At 34.1% G+C, this 22791-nt stretch overlaps 5 protein-coding genes across 6 annotated transcripts; 3 read left to right on the forward strand and 2 right to left on the reverse strand.

The window, feature by feature from the left end:
• Nucleotides 1–547: 547 nt before the first annotated feature.
• On the forward strand, nucleotides 548–3815 carry LOC126677637 (serine/threonine-protein kinase WNK8). Of its 2 annotated transcripts, XM_050372358.1 has the most exons (7): nucleotides 549–1153; nucleotides 1471–1508; nucleotides 1615–1842; nucleotides 1938–2158; nucleotides 2255–2412; nucleotides 2503–2905; nucleotides 2983–3815. In XM_050372358.1, exons 1-7 carry the CDS (start codon nucleotides 1079–1081, stop codon nucleotides 3606–3608), a joined length of 1749 nt encoding a protein of 582 aa, XP_050228315.1. In that variant the 5' UTR covers nucleotides 549–1078; the 3' UTR covers nucleotides 3609–3815. The 2 variants fall into 2 exon arrangements, with proteins under 2 accessions (XP_050228314.1, XP_050228315.1); XM_050372357.1 differs by having other exon boundaries at nucleotides 548–1153; nucleotides 1938–2412.
• Nucleotides 3816–4346: 531 nt separating this feature from the next.
• Nucleotides 4347–5906, reverse strand: LOC126677638 (protein yippee-like At4g27745). Its single transcript, XM_050372359.2, has 4 exons — nucleotides 5689–5906; nucleotides 5416–5484; nucleotides 5180–5313; nucleotides 4347–4758 (listed from the first exon to the last, which is right to left on the reverse strand). The coding sequence occupies exons 3-4, from the start codon at nucleotides 5270–5272 to the stop codon at nucleotides 4531–4533; spliced, it is 321 nt and encodes a 106-aa protein (XP_050228316.1). The 5' UTR covers nucleotides 5273–5313; nucleotides 5416–5484; nucleotides 5689–5906; the 3' UTR covers nucleotides 4347–4530.
• A 4313-nt stretch (nucleotides 5907–10219) lies between these two features.
• Nucleotides 10220–14958, forward strand: LOC126677635 (oligopeptide transporter 7). The gene is made up of 8 exons (XM_050372354.1): nucleotides 10220–10237; nucleotides 10378–10573; nucleotides 10660–11141; nucleotides 12311–12408; nucleotides 12654–13223; nucleotides 13308–13563; nucleotides 13860–14042; nucleotides 14250–14958. Exons 1-8 carry the CDS (start codon nucleotides 10235–10237, stop codon nucleotides 14859–14861), a joined length of 2400 nt encoding a protein of 799 aa, XP_050228311.1. The 5' UTR covers nucleotides 10220–10234; the 3' UTR covers nucleotides 14862–14958.
• A 365-nt stretch (nucleotides 14959–15323) lies between these two features.
• On the forward strand, nucleotides 15324–20315 carry LOC126677636 (N6-adenosine-methyltransferase MT-A70-like). Its single transcript, XM_050372356.2, has 7 exons — nucleotides 15324–16593; nucleotides 16950–17048; nucleotides 17939–18022; nucleotides 18165–18520; nucleotides 19083–19299; nucleotides 19436–19515; nucleotides 19816–20315. Exons 1-7 carry the CDS (start codon nucleotides 15454–15456, stop codon nucleotides 20066–20068), a joined length of 2229 nt encoding a protein of 742 aa, XP_050228313.1. The 5' UTR covers nucleotides 15324–15453; the 3' UTR covers nucleotides 20069–20315.
• A 1331-nt stretch (nucleotides 20316–21646) lies between these two features.
• Nucleotides 21647–22613, reverse strand: LOC126677665 (stellacyanin). The gene is made up of 2 exons (XM_050372405.2): nucleotides 22296–22613; nucleotides 21647–22197 (listed from the first exon to the last, which is right to left on the reverse strand). The coding sequence occupies exons 1-2, from the start codon at nucleotides 22486–22488 to the stop codon at nucleotides 21803–21805; spliced, it is 588 nt and encodes a 195-aa protein (XP_050228362.1). The 5' UTR covers nucleotides 22489–22613; the 3' UTR covers nucleotides 21647–21802.
• Nucleotides 22614–22791: the final 178 nt, after the last annotated feature.

Consider the following 22791-nt stretch of genomic DNA (forward strand, 5'->3'; position numbering starts at 1 on the left):
TCAAATCTAGAAATTCACATGTTGTATTCTAGATTCTCATGAATTTTATCTCAAATCCTCAAGAGTCAAAAATTATAGCACCTTTTCATGTTATTTTGGAATTATTCATTATACATTAACACCTATTTTTTCAGTTAATTTCATTTATTTTTTACTATTTCAACTACTTAACAATGAATAATGACCTAAAATTTCTAAATTTAAATAACCAATCTCTATTGTTAGGAAATGTCTGCAGAGATTTACTTTCAGTCTAGCTCAAATTATATTTTTCATTTCACTTAATTTTTTTTTATTTTTATCTCAAAAATAAAACCATCAGTAACATATAAATCACATGATTTACTCCATGATAAAACCTATCAACATCTAAACACAAATAAATCCAAATTAACAGATTTCCTAAAAACTGGAAAGGACTACTAAGGACAAAACTTCCCTTTAATTAAAAAATAAATATATACCCTTAATTATCCCGTTAAATAAGGACTTTCCTCTTTAACAAATAAATTAATATAGCATTAAGGAGTATTAATTAAGTAATACGTTTACGCGCGCGTGTTCCAGAACAGACCTGGTATTAGCTGAGTTGTTAATGTTCCCAAATTCTCTCTTCTAATTGAATTCCATCTGTTATTCTTCTGGTTTTCTAGGGTTTGCTTTTTTCGTTTGTGTGAAATTGAAAGGGAAAAGATGCGGGCGGCGATATGGATAAAAACAGGATTGGTGTAAATGATAATTGTATGTGGAAATCAATTGAAATTCTCAAGAAGAAGAAGAAGAAGATGGAATCGAAATCCAGAGAATCGGAGATGAATTATTTTATAATAGGATGCCGCTTATTCCGATTCCAATCGGCGTTTGATTCTTATTCCATTGCCTCTGAAGCATTCTCCGAGCATTACAACAACAAACACCAACACCTCATGATTTCTTCTTCTTCTTCTCAAATCAATCTGCTATAATATTTGCTAGGTTTTTTTTTAGGTTTTTTAGTTTTTAATTTTCTTAGCGGCGCGTGGTTTTTTTTGCTCTGCTATTTTTTTTTCTCTTTTATTTTTTTTCTGTCGGGTTAAACATGGATTTCGGCTCGCGTGAGAATGACGATGATTCAGCGTTTGAAGAAAAAGACCCTACTGGTCGTTATATTAGGGTATGTTTGATGGACTCTGATATTTTTCAAACTTTTTTTTTATCCCATAATATGTTATGAATTAAGAAATTAGAAATTAGTTGGTGAGCTTGATTATTTGTATATGTAGTTAAAAATTAATCTTAAATGGAGTTTCTGTTTGTTTATTATGATGCTTTACCTGGCTTTGATGATTAAGTTTTGATTACATTAGAATTGAGAGTAGATACTAATATTCTAATGCTTTGTTTTGTTTTCTCTTGATTGGGATTGTTGATTTTTTACTTGATGAGTTTGTTCAATTCAGTAATTTATTTTTGTTTGGTTTTCTTATTCAGTCCGATGAATTCTTGGGGAAAGGTGCATTCAAGACTGTGTATGGTTCTTCGAATTAACTTCTTTAGTTTTTACTGGTTTTTGTTTGAGAAGCTCAATTTGTTGACTTGGTCTTTATTTTGTGGTTCATCTTATGATATGATTAGATATAAGGCGTTTGATGAAATTGACGGTATTGAAGTCGCCTGGAACCAAGTATGTATTGAAGATGTTCTGAAGTCTCCAGACCAGTTGGAGAGATTGTATTCTGAGGTTCATCTGCTCAAGACGTTGAAACATGAAAATATCATGAAATTCTACAATTCTTGGGTGGATGATGATAACAAGACTATCAATATGATCACTGAATTGTTCACTTCTGGGAGTTTGAGGAAGTTAGCTTCTTCCACTGTTTCTTATTCTTTACTTTACTCCCTTGTTATTTTCTCCATGTTTGCTTATACAACCCGTTACCGCTTTTGGGATTTAGGTATCGTAAGAAGCATAAGAATGTTGACATCAAGGCCATCAAAAATTGGGCGCGGCAAATACTTCGAGGTTTATACTATTTGCACAGTCACAATCCTCCAATCATTCATCGTGATTTGAAATGCGACAATGTGTTTGTTAATGGAAACAACGGAGAAGTTAAGATTGGAGATCTTGGACTTGCAATTGTTATGCAGCAGCCTACAGCCCGAAGTGTTATCGGTAATGGCATCAGTTTCTTTGAAGTTATAATCATTATTATTCTGGCTGAAAATGAAATTAGATTAACACAACTTGCATTTGATCCGGGTATTGCAGGTACTCCTGAGTTCATGGCTCCAGAGCTCTATGAAGAGGAATATAATGAACTTGTCGACATCTATTCTTTTGGCATGTGCATGTTAGAGATGGTTACTTGTGAATATCCATACAGCGAATGCAGGAATCCAGCACAGATATATAAGAAGGTTACCTCGGTGAGTAGGAGATTTCAATGGTTTTGCAATGAATGATTTAGGTAACTTTTCATCGGCTGTCTTATCATTTATTTTATTTTATTGTTTCAGGGCATAAAGCCTGCTGCTCTTGGTAAAGTAAGTGACCCTGAAGTCAAGCGATTCATAGAGAAGTGCCTGGTTCCAGCATCTATCAGATTGCCAGCAGTAGAGCTCTTGAAAGATCCTTTCCTAGCAACCGAAAATAAGAAGGGGCTTGTTTCTGCTTCTTTGCAGTTACCAGATCTCATGTCCAAACAAGTCAGCTTGAGACAATCAGAATCACATCCCATGGATGTAGACACTAACCACAAGAAGCTTTCTATAGGCTCTTGCACCAAAAGCTTAGATGAGGCTTGTCATGTTTCAACTTCAGAACTTCTGAGGCTTACTGCGGATAATGAGTTTCGGTTGAAAGGGGAGAAAAATGATGGAAATACAGTTTCTCTAACCCTGCGAATTGTTGACCGTTGTGGTGAGATTTTTGCCTTTAGAAACTCATTTGTTCTTTTTCCCCATTCAAATCTAATTAACAATGCTTGCTTGTAACAGGTGCAGTGAAGAATATACATTTTACTTTTTATCTTGATTCTGATACCACACTTTCAATAGCTGAGGAGATGGTTGAGCAGCTTGATTTGTCAAATGAAGATGTTGCTATAATTTCTGAGTTGATTAATGCCTTGATATTGAACCTTGTTCCTTGCTGGAGTCCATTTGGAGGTGCTTCAAGTATACCAAATGGCTCCTCTGGACTACATAATGATGCGACTTTCAAGGTCGTTAGCCAACATGATAGTTTTCCGTTTGTTTATCCGAAAGCTCAAGAGACTAGGGAGTCGTGCAATTCAGAACTATCTACTGAATTACCCATGACATTAGCCTCTGATGCCAGTGCTAACAAGCCCTTGGGATCTTCCGACTACACACTCGAGTTTAATGCCCATGATTCTAGTTCAGACATGATGATGCATGGCGATGGCGAATCCAGAAAACACTCGGAGAATCATTTTGCCTCAACAAATGGAGAAGTGCAGGATGATGCTTTAAAGCTAGAGATTGATGCTATTGATATGCAATACAATCAGTGCTTCCGAGAACTCTTGAAGATGAGGGAGGAAGCTATCGAAAATGCCAAAAGGAAATGGTTAACAAAGAAAAAGATACCCGTCTTTTGATGTTCCCTTAGAAATTCTTCTGCTTGGTTTTAGTGGCGACGGACAATGCCTGGAGCCCTTTTCCGGCACCTTTTTTTTTATTTTTTTATTTGGTTTGCTATTGACCGTTTGATTTTAACTATGGTCAATTATTTTCTTGTAAATAGAGAATTGGAGGTAGTGAAGAGTGCATCTTGATTCATTAATTCAAGGTTTATTGTTACATTACATTATTTATTGTGTTAAACAAAATATGACAGCATGTGTAATAGTGCAATCAAAAAGCTGAACGAATTTCTTTATAGCATTCATAGATAGAGTAAAGTAGAAATATGTATCATCAACTGTCGAGTTTGTCACCAGTTTATGAACGGGCTTAACTTTTCAAGCTCAAATTCGACAAGGCTTGTTTACGCCCCAACTTAAAACAGGTTCGAATGGAAAATTAAAACCAATCATTATGTGATTATTCATTGTTCAATGATCTTTTTTTGTCAGTGTCATAAGTAACAATTATAGAAATAGTGTTGGTGTTTTCTTTCTGAACAGTGGTACCCTCAAGATCTTTTTGGGATTTTGATGCTATCTAGTATCATAAGCATTCGAGCAAATCAGGACCCACCTCCACTGGCTAATGCATTCATTCATAGCCATCAACTTCACCCATAAAACAAAGGGAGAATTGTGGAAGGTCCCAAATTAGAGACTTCACACGACCACATTCATCGATTTAAATAAAAAAATAATCAGGGAATGATCTAAAAAAAATCATCGGCAAATTGAATTATACTATACGACAAAGAGAATTATTCACAATCTACTGACGAACTGAACGATCTGAAATACAATCCACAAGTTACACAACAAGAATGCAAGATAAACATATAACAGCAGCGGCATCTATAAACTTACACCAAAGCAACAATAAGAAGGCAGAATTCTGCTACCAGTTCTCTTTGACGATTTTTGATTTCTCGAGAATGAATTTTCCTTCTTTGTACTTCTGTGTTTCTTCATAAGCTCGTTCATATTTCCAACCAAGAACCTCTCGGCAATCACTGCAATAGACATCAGCAACTGTGTGGAGGCCAGTCATGAGTTGCCTGTCCTCCTTTGTGCCCACTGTAATGTTCATAGCATGAGAAAACAGAAATGCCCGACCATGCCTTCCCTAAAATCACAACATAACAAATCATTGAATGTAATAAATGAAAAAAATATTGAATGTTTTGTTGGGGCAAGCATCTATCAAGTGCTGTAACAAATTCATCTTTGTTTGTTTCAAAAACTAGGTAGCACGGACGCTTATTCATGAACACATTCCTTTTCGGAAACGTGTCCCAAATTCAGCATTTCGGACACAATACTTCATTTTAAATATAGGAAGTTACATTGTTTCACCGTGTCATCTCTAAGTGTCATCTCTAAGTGTCCCTCGTATACATGTTGTGCTACTTAGAAAAAAACTAACATTTTGTTTGGTTTTGTTCTACTGTAGAATTCATTTCATTCGCAAACGAATTCATTTGATAGCTTATTTGATATGAACATGATAACTGATAAGTAAATCGGAATGAGCATTAAGCATTCACCTGAAAAGCTTTGGAAATGACATCATCATGAAGAGCAACATGGTTCCTACAATTACAGCAACTGTACAATCTTGGCCCAACCAATTCTGCCATGGATTCCAAATTTAACAACACTTCCCAACTCAACTTATGATCTTTTTGAGGCAACAAATTCATATACCACAAACAGTATCAATCCATTGAAAAATGATTCAATTAAAAGCACTTAAAAATACCTAAAACAAATAGTAACTTACTTTCTAAATCAGCTGGCTATACTGCGTACCATTTTAGCTTTTATTTAGCTATAGAAAATTAGAAATGATCTGCACTCACAAACAAAAGATATATTATTTTTAATTCAAGAAGAGGAAAAAGAAATGGAAATGTAACATAATCAAACAGCTTAAATGAAACAAATTGATCGAATCAGAAAAATGGGCTTTGACAAAATTGCAGTGATGAATGATCATCACATCCAAAAAGTAAATTTATTTGGTTTAATAAAATGATTTGATTAACGAACAAACCTGGGTATTGAGTATTGAGTTATAGAAGAGTTTGTTAAATTGTAGAGAGAAAAAGAGAGAGATTTTGAGTTTTGCAGGGCTGAGTTAGCAGAGGGTTAAGAGTTAAGGTGGGTGAGTGAGTGAGTGGCTGATCAGGAAGATGACAAGTTGCACATTAGAGTTTCAACAAAATTTTGACATGACATTTCTTGGGAATTTACAAAAGCACCCATCTTTTTCTTACAAAATAGGGACAATAATAAAGATGATGAAAGCTAGGTAGCTACCACCAAACTCGTTAAAGTATACTGTGAGTCGGAGGACAAATGGTTATCCCATTCGACGACCGTTGTGCCATATTATTTTTATAATAATTTAATTTACGGTAACTTTTTTAATTATTGTTTATTTTTTTATCATTCAGTTTTTTATATAGTTAACACACTATTATTTTGTTTCACGCATGACACGACGTAACAATTATATTTATAATTTTTCTTAAAAAAAACTACAGGGATACGAATCCATCAACGATATTTTGTGAACAAAATAGAAAGAAAGGCAGTTTATAATAAATATAGTATTGATGTAAAGACAAAAGGAAAAATTGTCATGGTCTTTTTAAAATTAAATTGAAAAAAATGACCTTTTAAATTAGAAAGAATCGAATTTTACTAAAAATGGCAAAACCAATTTAGACATATCAACTGTTATTTGAAATTGTTGAAGCGATTGAGGTTGTTTTAGTCAAATGAATCCAAAAACAACAAGCCAATAATGCGTTGCCATATGGAAATTTTAATAATTAAAAAAATATAATATTGTTTTGATACATTAAAAAAATATAATTTACTAAAAGAATTTTTTTTATCAAAGATAGTCTATTCTAATTGTTAGCGGGGTTAGCAGGAATTAATGTTAGACATATTTTAAATAGGCACACTGCATGTGTGTGTTGAGGGTCGAATCCTCAACCTCATAAAAATATTCATTGGCACTTATGGTGTGGGCTAAACTCTCTTTATATAGATATTTTCTCGAGAAGATTAGGACAATACTCTATTTTTTAAAATAATTTGATTTCTATTTTTTAAAATAATTTGATTTCCTAACTCAATAAAAAAAAGATAGAGAAAATACCTCACATTCTAATACTTTTATTTTTTTACTCTAAAGCATGTTTATATTATGATTATACCTACTTTTTATTGATTTTTTTACTTTAAGTATATATTTTTACTCTTATCATATGACAGTTGTTATATTTTTATATTTCTTTCTTTTTTTCTTTCTCTCTCCTCTCTCCTCTTCTTCATCTTCTTTTTCTCTGTTCTTCGTCAATTTTCTTCTTCTTTTTTATTTCTTCTTTTCTTCTTCATTTTTTTCTTTCTTCTCTATCGTTCCTTCATCACTCCGCCGCCCTTTCTTCGTCGCTCCACCGTCGCTCCACTGTTTTTTCATTTTTTATTTTAGCGAACTTTTCTTTAATTCATGGTGATTATTACGATTTTTTAACATTCAGATATAAATAAACTACTCTTGATTTTTTTTTAATTTTAGATCTAAAAATCTGCATGAAGAAACAATATTATGATAAAAAAACGATTTTCTGCACAAAAACCGATTTTCTACAAAAAAACAGCATCTGATTATCATATGATTATCATAACACTGCAAAAAAAAATGATTTTTTATAAAAAAAAAAAGTCTCTGATTATCATATGAGTATCACTGTATTATCATAATGTTATCATAACACTGCATAAAGAAAGATATTCTATAAAAAAATTGATTATCATGTTGTTATCACTGTATTATCATCTCGTAATCATAATATAATCATATGATACCGAGATGATAATGTATTATTGTACCTAAATGGTAATGTTATGACAACGACATAATAATAAAATTATGATAACATTATGATAATATGATACCTATATGAAAAATATTACATAAAAAATATGATAACGAGATGATAATGTGAAGAAAATAGTATTATAATGAAGTATAATAAGGTCATGTTATCATACTATTATCGTCACCTTATCATCTTATTATCATAATTTTTTTGTAATTGTTTTTGTATACATGTAGCATATTATCATACTATTATCTTCACATTATCATCTCGTTATCATTATGTTTTTGTAATTATTTTTTCATACAGATATCATATTATCATACTATTATCTTTACATTATCATCTCATTATCATAATTTTTATGTGATTTGTTTACATATAGGTATCATATTATCATACTATTATCATAACTTTATTATTTTATTATCATCTGGTTATCATACCGGTGTCATGAATCTTTTTGTAATTCTATTTTCACGTACGTTATCATCCAGTTATCATAAACTTATCATAATTCATTATCATCTAATTATCATACTCCAGTGTTATGATAACGACATGATAATCAGAAACTATTTTATCATACATTATCATAGATATTATTATATATGTACCATAAATATTATCATCTCGTTATCATATGATAAAACATTATCATATGACACTATTTCTGTAAAAAAATTTCCATGTAAGTATCATATCATCATACTATATAAGCTTATCATTATATTATCATAAAAACTTCATTGTACTATTATCATTATCGTACATTTGTATTATCATAACCTTATCATAATCATATAATGTTATGATAATGGTATGTTAATACAATGTTATTCATATGATAATCAGACACTGTTTTTTTAGTAAAAAATCAACTTTCTCTGCAGTGTTATGATACTTACATGATAATGCAGTGATGATACTCATATGATAATCAGGAGCTGTTTTTTTTGCAGAAATCGTTTTTTAGCAGAAAATCCTTTTTAATACAGATTTTTAGATTTAGAATTGAAAAAATTTAAGAGTAATTTATTTAGATCCGAAAGTTAAAAGAAATCGTATTAATCACCACGAGTTGAGGAAAATCGCTGAAATCAAATATGAAAAACGGCGGAGCGACGGCGGAATGATGGCGGAACGACGACGAAGCGATGAATTAACGATGAAGAAGAAGAGAATAAAAATGAAGAAGAAATAAAAACAAAGAAGAAGAAGAAGAAAATGAAGAAAAAATGGCGAAAAATAAAGAACGGAGAAGAAGAAAGCTAATGGAGAGAAAAGAGAAAAGGAGAGAAAAAAGAAAAAAAATGACAGCTGTCACTTATAAATTTCTAATAATATAGTTAGAGTAAAATAATAATAATGAATATGTATAATTATAATATAAATAGGTATTAGAGTAAAATAGTAAATATATTAAAATAGTGAGGTATTTTCTCTATTTTTTCCTTATTGAGGTAGGAAATCATATTATTTTAGAAAGTATTTTTCCTAATTTTCTCATACTTTCTCCACGAGGGATATAGGCTCAACATGCTTTAAGAATGGCCTAATAAGAAACGCTACTCACTTTTTCAAAATAAAAACGATTTTATTTACAGAATATTAGTTTATCATTCTTTTTAGGCCAAGTTCATCTTAAATTCCCTGTTTTTTAACGGTTTTGTTTGTCTGACCATTTTTCAAAATTTTATATTCATAATATATGTACTTCACAAATTTAATTTAATAGGTCTTTTTTTGAATAAAATTTATACACTTATATTCAGTCGCTGTTACCATCACATAAAAAATGATAAATTGAATTTGAGTTAATGAGTTAATTATTTTATTCTATATTGCTCGTACACTTTTTTTTTAGTTCTTGTATTTTCAAATTTTACTTTGTCTGTTGCCTCTTCAAGTTCGGTCTCGCGTGCATTTTACGATAAGTATAATGCACACTCTTTTTGCATCCAAAAAAGAATTTAGAAATTCAAACTAAATTAGGTATATGGACCGGATAAAGATAAAAGTTTAGAAACTTTTGCATCCAAAAAAGACTTTAGAAGTTCAAAATAAATTAGGGATATGGACTAAATAAAGATAAAAAATTAAAAAAGGACCAGAAAAATATAATAATAAAAATACGAGTGTCTTAAGATAAGTTTAATCTTTACTTTAGGTGATGTTAGCTATCTCCATGGCAAATAGAGATTTTGGTTTTAAATTTTGAAGGAGCCGTATGAGGTACATTATATAAATAGTTTACTCTTATTTATAGAGATAAATATTACTATTATTCTTACTTGTATGTATATTATACACCAAGTCTTACTATTTTTTAAAAGGCTGATTGATGTAGTTAAATTAAGAAAATCAATTCTTAAAATGTTAGTGTGACAACTTGAATTAAAACTATATGGACAAATATATTATAACAAAAAAAAATGAAATGGCCGTAAGAGTGACAACCACCACATAATCAATTCATGATGTTATGATAATAGTCAATTTCTATACAGTCTGACCTGTCGCTTAAACATTATTGCTCTTGTTTTTTTATTGATTTTGATAATTCCCTTCCAAAACATCATTATGTGTAAGTCTGTAGGCAACAACAACAAGCATGTTGAATGTTAAAATTCTAAATTATAATTAATGTCATATTTTTGAATGTTAACGTTGAGTTTCTAATCATTGAAGTGCGGATACTGAATGGTGGGTATTTGTGCAACGTTGCTCATAAGTTTTAACATATACAAATAAATATCCTGATGGCTACAATTAGAATCCAAATGAATCTTTTCTTATTTTGCCTTTAAGACAGTAGTAAATATCCTGCTATTTTTGAATGACAGGTACATGTTACAAACTGCGTAATAACAAGTTGGTTGCTAAATTTGACCTTCCTGTTCTGTATCTACTCTCATTATAGACAACTAGTCTCAACCAAAAGAAAAAAGATAGTTTTTGCATTGAATTCTACCATTACAGGAAATTCTTGCAACCAACAAGAAATGGAAGAAGAAGCACTTGAGATCAGAACACCTCTTAGTGAGTCTCTCTTTGTAGTTGATGACTTCAAATATGTTTCTGTGGTGCATTCATAACTAACTTCTATTTGTTGTTGATCTGTGTAGTAACCAAAGATGAAGATTCTGATGACATCCCATCATCATCATCTTCATCAGAAGAGAATTCACCAGTCAAACAAGTTGCCTTAACAGTGCCTACAACAGACGACACTTCTCTACCGGTTCTCACTTTCAGAATGTGGGTTTTAGGGACTCTCTCTTGTGTCTTACTGTCATTTCTGAATCAGTTTTTCTGGTACCGTACAGAGCCTTTATCAATCACTGCAATCTCTGCTCAGATTGCTGTAGTGCCTCTCGGTCAGTTGATGGCTGCTAAGATTACTGACAAAGTGTTCTTTAAGGGAAGTAGGTGGGAATTCACATTGAATCCAGGACCATTTAATGTTAAAGAACATGTTCTTATCACGATCTTTGCTAATTCTGGAGCTGGAAGTGTTTATGCCATTCATGTTGTTACTGTTGTTAAGGTGTTTTACAAGAAGCATATCACCTTCTTTGTTTCTCTGCTTGTTATCATAACAACTCAGGTAAGTTCTTGTTTTCTCGAATCCTATGTTTTGACGTTTTATATCCGTTTCCTGAAACACTTCTACAACTCTCAGACTATATGGGTTAAAATTCTGAGAGTCACTCAACTTTCACCAAGTTGCAAAATGGTCACCCAATTTTAAAACGTTATAAAATGTTAACTGTACAATAAAAAAAACGACTTCCGGCGGTTCCCAAATTAATTCCGGCCAGATTTTTTCCTAGCACTGGAGTCCTAATCACCCTTATTCTTTTGCCATGTCATCATCTCCTTCCTCCATTATTTTCGAATTAAACACAGAAAATGGAAAATAAATTAACCTAATCTCCTACCACCTACACCCATCATCAGCGCACCCTTCCCGGCGCCGCCCTAGCAGTCGCTCTCCGTCCAAGACAAACTCTCTTCGTCTGGTTTGAACCAGAAGAAGAGAGACTCTTCGTCTGGTTCAAACCCAGATGAAGAGAGATCTCTCTTTATGTGGGTTTGAATCAGACGAAGATAGATCTCTTCGTCTGTTTTAAATCAGACGAAGAGATTTCTTTCTTCGTCTGGATTCGTCTCCAGACAAAGAGCCTCTCTTCGTCGTTTGTTTCAAGGCAGGAGGTGGTGGTGGTCTGAAGGCTAGAGATGGTGGCGGCGCTTGGAGGTGAAGGTAGAGGTGGTGTTGGTTGAAGGTAGGAGGTGGTGTTGGTCTGAAGGCAGGAGGTGGTGGCGGCACTTGGAGGTGAAGGTAGAGGTGGGGGCGGCTGCAAGATGAAGAAGATGAGGTAGTAGGGTTTATTTTTTTGAATGAAGGAGAAGATGTGTCGAATTGACGTGGCAAATTACAAAATTATAGTATGACATGGCAAAAAGGTGTAAGAGTGACTCGAACTCCGGCTGCCACGTAAGAAAAAAATGGTCGGAATATATTTACAAACCGTCGGAAGTTGTTTTTAATTGTATAGTAACCATTTTATAACGTATTGAAATTGGGTGACCATTTTGCAACCTGACGAAAGTTGAGTGACCCTGAAAATCTTTAACCCTAATTTTTTTTTCTTCTGAAAACTGTCATTTTGCTGTTTCTTGTGTCGGAGTTTCTCGTTTCAGCGTTTCTGTGCTACACAGTTTTAACCATTTTATTGCATTTGATTAGCCTAATAAGTAGAGTTTGAATGATAGGTCTTGGGGTTTGGATGGGCTGGCATATTTAGAAGGTACTTGGTAGAGCCTGCAGCTATGTGGTGGCCAGCTAATCTTGTTCAAGTTTCATTGTTCAGGTAATCTGCAAGCAACTTTATGTCTTTCCTTTTCTTAGGCTTGTAATGTAATCCTATATTGCACGGAAACTTCTCGAATCCTATGTTTCGGTATTCTGTTTCTATTTTCAGAAAAGCTTCTACAACTCCGAAACTCTGTATTTATAACCTGTTTTTGTAAAAACTATCGGTTTACCGTTTACAATTTCCGCATTTCTGTTTCCGTGCTAAATTGATGTGGTCTAACAAAAAATCTAGTATTACAGGGCACTGCATGAGAAAGAAGAGAGGACGAAAGGCGGTGTAACTCGCATACAGTTCTTTATGATAGCCTTCATATGCAGCTTTGCATACTATGTATTTCCAGGCTATCTCTTCCAAATGTTGACATCACTTTCTTGGATATGCTGGATATTCCCCACCTCTGTCATGGCTCAGCAACTAGGTTCTGGCCTCTACGGTCTCGGAATTGGTGCGTTCGGCATTGATTGGTCTACCATCTCGTCCTATCTCGGAAGCCCACTAGCCAGTCCTTGGTTTGCCACAGCTAATGTTGCTGCAGGGTTTATCTTTGTGATGTACATTTTGACACCCTTAAGCTATTGGCTTAATTTCTACGAGGCCAAAACTTTTCCTATATTCTCAGATGGACTATTCACATCAACAGCAAAGGAATACAACATTTCAGCTATAATAGATTCCAATTTCCATCTTGATATTGCTGCTTATAACAAAGAAGGACCCCTTTATCTTAGCACATTTTTTGCAATGACTTATGGAGTTGGTTTTGCTGCACTTACTGCTACAATTGTACATGTTGCTCTCTTTCATGGCAGGTAATAACTAATAAATTTTCCAAGTATAAGCTTAAAGATTCAATGTTTACGAAATTTAGGCAAATTTGAGGTGTGAAAATGCAGGGAGATATGGGAACAAAGCAAAGCAAGCTTTCAGGAGAAGAAAATGGATATCCATACAAAACTGATGAGAAAATATAAGCAGGTTCCTGAATGGTGGTTTGTTTGCATCCTATTGGGTAACATTGCAGCCACTGTTTTTGCTTGTGAGTATTATAAAGAGCAGCTTCAATTGCCATGGTGGGGTGTTTTACTAGCTTGTGGAATTGCTTTTGTCTTCACTCTTCCCATTGGCATTATTACTGCCATCACAAATCAGGTACATAATAATCAATCCATTCAAACATTGAAGTTACTAGGTCAATAATATTATCTCTAACACATCTTTATACGCGAATATTTATTGAACTTTTTTTTATTGATGAATAATATTTATTGAACTTGAAGCCTGAACAAACATAGACTGATTTTACTTTGTGCATTTAATTAATAAAATGAGAATCGCCAATGATCGAACTCTAAATTTTTCAATCAGTGAAGTACTAACAACAATAGTATTATCTATAAAGGGAACTTTTATGCATAATTCTGATAATTGGATTATTTTTATTACAGTCACCAGGATTGAACATCATAACTGAGTATATAATTGGGTATATCTACCCAGGATACCCAGTTGCTAACATGTGCTTCAAGGTGTATGGTTATATAAGTATGACACAGGCCATAACTTTCTTGCAAGACTTCAAACTTGGCCACTACATGAAGATTCCTCCTAGAACAATGTTCATGGCACAGGTCAGTTCACCCCTCAACCCAATAGTACACCACTATATGTTGCGCGAAAACTTCTTCAATACTATGTTTCAGCGTTTTGTTCGAAAAACGCTCTGTAAAAAATATAGTTTTGCAGTTTTTCTATTTCCGGTTTCAAAGTTTCTTTTTAGCGTTTCTGTTTCCGGGTTCAACAAAAGAAATGACATATTTCCATATTGTGTGTTGTAGATTGCAGGAACAATGATTGCATGTTTAACATATCTGGGCACTGCATGGTGGCTACTGGAAACAATCCCAGATATCTGTGACACAACAGCATCAAACAGTGTCTGGACTTGTCCGAGCGACACAGTGTTCTACGATGCATCAGTAATATGGGGTCTTATCGGACCCAGAAGAATTTTTGGTGATTTAGGATTGTATGAGGCAGTCAATTGGTTCTTCCTAGCCGGAGCAATTGCACCAGTACTAGTATGGTTAGCTGCCAAGGCATTCCCCGAACAAGAATGGATCAGACTGATCAACATGCCGGTGCTAATAGGTGCCACAGGAATGATGCCACCAGCAACAGCAGTTAACTACACAAGTTGGATAATTTTGGGATTCTTTTCTGGGTTTGTTGTGTATAGGTATAGGCCAGATTTATGGCAGAGATACAATTATGTGCTTTCTGGGTCTTTGGATGCTGGGCTTGCTTTCATGGGAGTGCTGATATATCTTTGCCTTGGGATTGAAGATATTAGTGTTGATTGGTGGGGGAATGATCTTGATGGTTGTCCCTTAGCTACTTGTCCAACTTCTAGAGGAGTTGTAGTTGATGGTTGCCCTGTTTTCAGCTAGACCTTCATTTGTTTATCTTCAATTTGCTTGTAATTGCTTTGTAATTGCTTTGTATAGATCATGAAAGTAAATATTATGTCACAATTGAGTATTTCAACTTTTTGTACATAGACCATTTATTGAATAAAAAACAATTGAACAAATGATAATGGCTCATATTAATTAATTTACACTTAAACAATTTCAATCAATTAAATATTTTAATTGTAGGTCAAAAAACCCTAAAGTATACAAAATAAATGATTTCACCTGTTACGATAACCCAATACGGAGTCAATTGACCTAAAATTGAAAAATATTGTTTCTAATTGGTTCAAATGGAAACTGTGAGTTAATTGGCCTCTATGTACAAGTTGAGGAACTGCAATAGACCTTTGCTCAAGGAAAATTCCTATCTTATGCAAACAAAACGACATACCGTTTGCAGTGGAAGTAAGAATGCGAAAGAAAAAAAGTGAACACGCTGCAGCCGATAAAAACATGGCCAGACTGCCCCAAAGACGGCGATTATGTAAAAATTGAGCATCTTTCTTTCTCTTAAACCCTCAAAAAAACCAGCAAAAACCCCATCATCTAAGACTGCACCAAATCTATGGAGACCCAATCAGATGGCGACGACACTTCAACCATTAAAAGACTTCGAACTCAATTAGAATCACGCATTGAAACCCAACACAATACCCATCTCAATCTCTTATCGTCTCTCCAATCTTTAATCCCTGACATTGTCTCCTCTCTGGACGTTTCTCTTCAAATTGTATCTTCTTTTAATCACAAACCCTTTACCCCAACACCACCTCTCCCTACCCCGGAGAAAAAATCCATTGAAATCACGAACCCAGTAAAGAACCCAACGAGTCCTCAATTGGGTGTCCACTCAAATCCTCAAAGCTCCCATCTTGACGCCAAGAAACTCAAACAGACCCAATTGGGTAATGGTAAAAATGATGATGATGACAGTAATAATAATATTAATAAGTTTAGCATTGATGAAAATGAGAGTCCTTTGTCTGTTGTGAGGGTTATGGTGGCTGAGTGTTTGTTGCAAAGGGTGCCTTTTGATCCCATTGATTCTTCTACGGTTTTGAGGAAGCTGGAGAATGATCAGAACGCCACTGCCGCGGAGAAGGCGGCTTTGAGAGAGGTGGGCGGTGAGTCTGGTGCTATTCTTGCTGTTGAGATGGCTTTGAGGTCAATGGCTGAAGAGAATCGTGGGATTGAATTGGGGGAGTTTGTGGTCAGTGGTAAGTCTAGAGTTATGGTTTTGACTATTGATAGACATAGGTTAGTTAAAGAATTGCCTGAAAGTGCTCAGCATCAACAGCACTTAGACTCTGAGATGAATCAGAATCAGAATCAAAATCAGAATCAGGGTAATAGTGGTAATGATGTGAATAACAATGGAGGTTTTGGAATGGGAGGGCAAGTGATGCAGAGACCAATGTTTATGGATATGTGGATGGGTGGGGATATGTGGAATGGGCCACCGAGAGGAGGGATGCTAGGTCCTAGAGGGATGATGATGGGACCGAGAGCCATGATGCAGAGACCGCCATTTCCGCTGCAGCAGCAGCAGCAGCAAAAGCCAAGAAGCGAGGAGGATGATTTGAAGGATTTGGAAGCTCTGCTTAATAAGAAGTCGTTTAAGGAGATGCAGAAGTCCAAGACTGGTGAGGAGCTCCTGGACCTTATACATCGCCCTACTGCAAAAGAAACTGCTGTGGCTGCTAAGGTACTGGCCACTTTATTAGCCTTAGCCTTGAGTTATACATGTTTTTTCTGTTAAATCTTACTTTGGCTCTTGTAGTTGTTTTATATCTAGAGCTGTTATCAGTTATTTAAGTTGATAATTTTATATGCTAGGAAAATACATATTTATGCAATAGTTAATGGATTGAAAGTTAATTTAGATATGTGGGTTTTGTACTCTTTTTTGTTTCTCATTTGTAAATGCTAATGGATTAAATGCTCACACCTTCCGGAATAGACTTGTGTTTTGTGGGTCTCGAATCTATGATTATCTTTTTGTACTATTTTTGGCATGCCGTTGATAGCGACTGTAGATGACATTTTTGTATTATTTGTCAGTTCAAAACCAAAGGTGGCTCTCAACTGAAGGAGTACTGTTCAGCTCTCACAAAAGAGGATTGCAGGCGTCAATCTGGTTCCTTTATAGCATGTGAGAAGGTCAGTCTGAAATGATTATGCTTATCTTGTTTGCTAGGTCAACTCATGCTTATGTTGAGTTCCTATTATGACTATGTCGTAACATTTCCTTGATGTAGAACCATCTAGCCAAATCTCTGTTGGTTTGGCTCCTTGGCAAAGTATCATGTTCTGAATACTTCTAGTAGTTATAAGTTGGAGTCTAAAGGACGAAGGACTTATTTCTTGTTACATGGTGGATTCTTTGAGGACAATGAGATTTTTCATCATATCTTGAATTAGATAGCTCTACCTCCCTAACTTTATTTAATACGTGTTTATTAGAATTTCCTTTTCTAGTTGCGAACTAAGCTGAAAATGTTACGATCAATATTATGGAAGTGTTGTTTGGTCTTAGTAGAAGTACCTATTACTTTCCACAGCAAGTAGATTCTGGACTCGGGGGGGTTGGTAATTAAGATTTTAGGACCCTGATTACTCGCCATTTGTAACTGAAATAGACAATTCTTGGAGAGAAAAGTTGAATAAACACCAACGTGAAAGAGAATGGGATACAATAACATGTGAAGGAATTATTTAATCACCAATAGGCTACCCATACAATAAAATTAAAAGGTTTCTATTTGGCTTTGGATTTTCTGCCTCTCGCTAGGAAGATTGCCCAAGAAAAAGACGTTTTATTTGCACACTGAAATTTATGTTTACTCTACACTCCTGCAATGGCGGAGGAGCACTTTGTGCACTCGGTAAGCCCAATACTATGCAAAGATTTTTATTTTGTGATGCTATTAAGAATTTGATCTGAAGACGTTTTGCTAATAGACTTTCCATGAACTGTTCTAATCCCCTAGTGTGATCTTAGTTGTTATTCATACATCTGAGAAATGTGCATTGTACTTTAATACTTTCAGGTCCATTTTCGGAGGATTATTGCTCCTCATACTGATATCAGTCAAGGAGACTGTTCTTTTCTGGACACCTGTCGTCACATGAAAGTAAGATTCTTTTAAATTAGTTTAACTTCATGCTGGTTTTGTTGCTGTATGAAGTTCATTTTGTGGGGGCCTGTTGCCCCATGTTGCACCTTATTTCAACAACTTAAATGTTTCCTTCTTCTCGCCTTGTCAATTTTGACAGACATGCAAGTATGTTCATTATGAGCTTGATCCTACCCCTGATGTATCACAATTGATGAGTGGTATCACAGCTCTTCCTCTCTTAAAAGCTTTAAAGCCCATACGAGCAGAGTATTGCTCAGAAGTAGAACTTGGTGAACCACAATGGATTAATTGCGATATTCGCAATTTCAAAATGGAGATCTTAGGGTCATTTGGAGTTATAATGGCTGATCCACCATGGGATATTCATATGGAACTGCCTTATGGGACAATGGCTGATGATGAAATGCGAAACCTTAATGTTCCAGTGTTACAGACTGATGGTTTGATTTTCCTTTGGGTTACTGGACGTGCAATGGAGCTTGGACGTGAATGGTACGTTATTATCTTTGACGGTATGCAAAGTGCAAATATATTTCCTTTACTCAACCCAAGTTCCTTTTTATTAGAGTCTCACGGTTCATGTGACCTATGTTACCCGAACTCTTCATTATTCCCTGCCACACCCGTGTCGGACATGATATGGTACCGACATGACACATGATATAGATCCGACTCTTCAGCTGACAGGTGGACACCTCAAGAGATAATTCATGAGGAGTTTCCATATCTTGTGGTAAAAAGATCATATCATTAGTCGTATTTCGTGTCATGTTTTGGTTCTTAAGAGCTAAGACTGTATATATTGTTATGAATTTTTATTTTAGTTACTTTTTATATTTTTGAAAACTTATGTCTATTGTACACGTATACATATACATCCATACCTAAGTACCCGAGTCGTGTATCGGAATTATATTCCCGTATTTTTGGTTAAGAAAATTAACATGTCGGATATGCAGATACGAATCCGTTTTGGACACCCATATACGAGTTTGTGTAACATAACATGTGATTGCTATCCCTTGATCAACTGATATTACGACGTTTATTGCAGTTTAGAACTTTGGGGGTACAAGCGCGTTGAGGAGATCATTTGGGTTAAAACTAATCAACTTCAGCGAATTATTAGAACTGGCCGAACAGGTCATTGGCTCAATCATAGCAAGGAGCATTGTCTTGTTGGAATAAAGGGAGACCCATTAGTGAACAGGAATATTGATACTGACGTCATTGTTGCTGAGGTTCGAGAGACGAGTCGTAAGCCAGACGAGGTCTGTAAAACAAGTTCCAAGTTCTTGTCATTTATGCTTATTCGAATTTTTACCTTTTTTTTAATTTTGTTCCGATATATCCTTTTGTTTACTGTACTTTTCTTTGAATTAATGACTAGAAATAATTTTGTTACAGATGTACCCTTTGCTGGAGAGGATAAGTCCAAGGACAAGAAAGCTTGAATTATTTGCTCGTATGCATAATACTCATGCTGGGTATGCTTCTTCCGTAACATAGTTGCATTTTAATCCACATCTTTTATTTAAAACTTCTGTTCCTATAATGGTCTGCAAATATCTTTGGTTTAAATGATCATCTATGGAAACCTTCTCCAGTCCTATGTTTTGACATTTTGTTTCTGGAACGTTTTTGAAAATCTGAAACTCTATATTTATATCATATTCTTGTAAAAATATTGTTTCTGTATCCCGTTTCAGCATTTTTATTTCCATGCCACATAGATGATCATTATGCGACACGAGTTCTATTTGAACACTTATTTTGTTAACCATCAGGTGGATGTCACTCGGTAATCAATTGGAAGGAGTGCGACTGGTTGATGATGGTCTTCGAGGCAGATTCAAAGCCGCTTACCCAGATGTTATGGTGCAACCGGTCTCTCCTCCACGGCCTTCTGCAATGGAAGTAGAATCTGCCTCTCAAATGAGAAGTCCTTTTGCAGCGACAGAAGCAAAGTCAGCAGCAGCAGAGACAGCATATGCTTCTGAAGAGAAGCCAATGGCTATAGATACTGAAATGACTGGCTGAATACCCGACCATGGGTTATTTGGTTCTCTGATAATCAAGCAGCATTCTGTTTGTCAAAAATAGTTAGTTTGGTTATCAAATGTTGTACCTATCGCTATTTATGATGTAACCGTTAAATCCGCTTTCTAGGACAAGGATATCGTTCACATTAGCCAAAGGTACCTAAAAGCTTAGAGAAGGAACATGTGCATTATAACACTTAAACTTAGATGGAAAAAAAGAATATATAACCTAGTTATTTTGTCCATACAGTAAATTCTTTTATCTGTTTGAATTCGTGCTGTTGTAATGTCACCATACGGTCTTAAGCTAATGAACTCATCATCTTCAACTACATAAATAGTTACTTTATGAGGGGTGTTGCCTTAAACAGGAACTTAGATAGTAATAAGAATGCATTTCAGTAATAGAAGAATCCAGAAACAGAATTTTTTAAAAGAAGATACAACGAGGGCTTGTCGGTGCAAAGCTCACTGTAAGCTGGTAAACTTTTATTTTAATCCGAATCTCTTATTTGTGTGCTTGGACTTTGAAAAAAAATAATTAACTTTTTCAAAGTATATTGAGCAAGCTTTTAGTTATTCTTCCATCACCCGGTTTCTTATAAAACCAAAAATAAATTTGAAATTTGCAGATACGATTTACTATTTTTATTTTAAATCATTTGAACATACTATAGTTAACCCTCTAATAATTAATATTCAATAAATTACATTTACCAAAAAAAATATATTCAATAAATTAATAATTCTAATAATTAATAAAAAATTAGGAAACCAATTTCAATGTTACGTTTTATAAAATACTCAATAAATTAATAATTCTAATAATTGATAAATTGTCAATCCACCATGTATATTAATTATTAGACGGTCGACTGTATTAGTTTTTTCTGATATGATAACATATTTTAAATAAATACGGAGCTTATTTTTATCTTTTTAACAAATATATCTTTTAAAATTAAGCCAAAATAAAAACATTAAATTAAAAGAAACAAAAAAATACTTTTTTCATCTCAATAAAATTGTCTATTTTGACTGTTTCACACAGTTTGAAAAAACATAATTAATATTATAAATAATTATAAATTTAGATTTTCTTTATTATACCCTTATTTAAGGAATACTAACAATAAATGCTACTCCCTTTATTTTTTTTAGTTGTGCATTTAATTAATTTTATTTTTCTATAAATAGTTGTCCATTTAGAGGTTTAAGGTGATATTTTAATCTTTATTTTCCAAATTTATCCATAGACTCTATGTTTTACTTTAGAAGACATTTATTAACTAATGGGGTTATATTAGTAGTTTTTTTTTATAATTTAAGACAAAAAGAGCAGTATTTTGGTAAGTGCAATTTTTTTTAAATAGACAACTAAAAAAAATGAAGAAGTATCAGTAAATAATTGATGAATGGGTTTTAAATAAAAATAATATAGAGAGATTCAATTTAAAATTATTTCTAGTAGAAATGGAAAAAAGTTTTGGGATAAAAAATTATGAAAAGAGGGAGTAGTTGTTTTCTCGTCTTAAGTTTAATTTCTTAGAACTTAGAAAACAGCAATACAAGAAAGTAGGGAAAATTTTACTCCATTTTTTTATTCTCTTGAATTACTGAAAAGAATCACAAAAACCAAAACTTTATATATAATAAATCAATACAATACAATCCACTTTCCTTTGAAACAAACAATATAAAATACTATGAAAAGCACTGCAGTATCAGCCCTTCACATGTTACCACCGATCAGAGCAGAAATAACTGCGCCGATGAACACAGATAAGAACATTGAAAATTTATAAGTTGATGCAGAAGAAGAATGTTGTGATAATGGCATCGATCCAAAAACATTCGAGTACGAGGGTGCGTCGGCATTGTCGGGCATTCCACTAGGACCGTCAGATGCAGAAGTATCCGATACATTTCCGACAGATATAATAAGCTTCTGCTTCTTTTCACAGTGGCCTGGGTTTCCACTGGTGAAGTAAAAATGTCCTTCTGTGGTTATGTTAAACAAAGAATTGCCATTGTTCATGTACAAGATTGGATCTTTCAGGTTACACGAGTTGTAGTTTTGTTCTGTCACCTGAACCACTGAATCTTGACTTGGTGGGTACAAGAACACTGTTTAATCATGACAAAAACCCAGAATATTTTGTTAAGATGCAGCGTTTGTTTTGTTTCATGTTATTGAAATAAAATGAAAAGAGTTGGGTACTTACTGAGAGAATCTCCAATCTTGAAGGTGTGGTATTTGGACCAAAAATAGTAGACTTTTGGGTTGGATGAAGTGGGAATTCCCCAAGCACTTAAATCTCCGACCTTGAATTGGTAAGACCAAACTTGGATTTGCACCAACCATAATAACTGAAAAACATAAAGGATCGAGAATTTAGGAGATTTAAGATTTGCCATTCTCAGTTAGCTTTCAAGATCAGTATTTTTTTGGCTTTCTCAAAAAATTTGAAGTGAGAGCAAAATTACACAGACAGCAGCAGAGGTGAATATGAAATCTTATTGGCCCAAATAGCTGTACACAAACTGTTAGAAGCAGAAAAGAACAAAGTGTGGATGATTTCTCTTAAATGCCCTTGTTTCTATTTTATAGCAAGTAGCAAACTTGGTTAGTCAAACCTTAAACAGGGTGAATCTCAGGAGATCTATGAAGGGTGAGTTGAGGGTAGAAACGGAAATAGCTGGAAAGAAATGAATGATAGG

The sequence above is a fragment of the Mercurialis annua genome, linkage group LG4 (assembly GCF_937616625.2).
Source record: "Mercurialis annua linkage group LG4, ddMerAnnu1.2, whole genome shotgun sequence".
Lineage (NCBI taxonomy): Eukaryota > Viridiplantae > Streptophyta > Magnoliopsida > Malpighiales > Euphorbiaceae > Mercurialis > Mercurialis annua.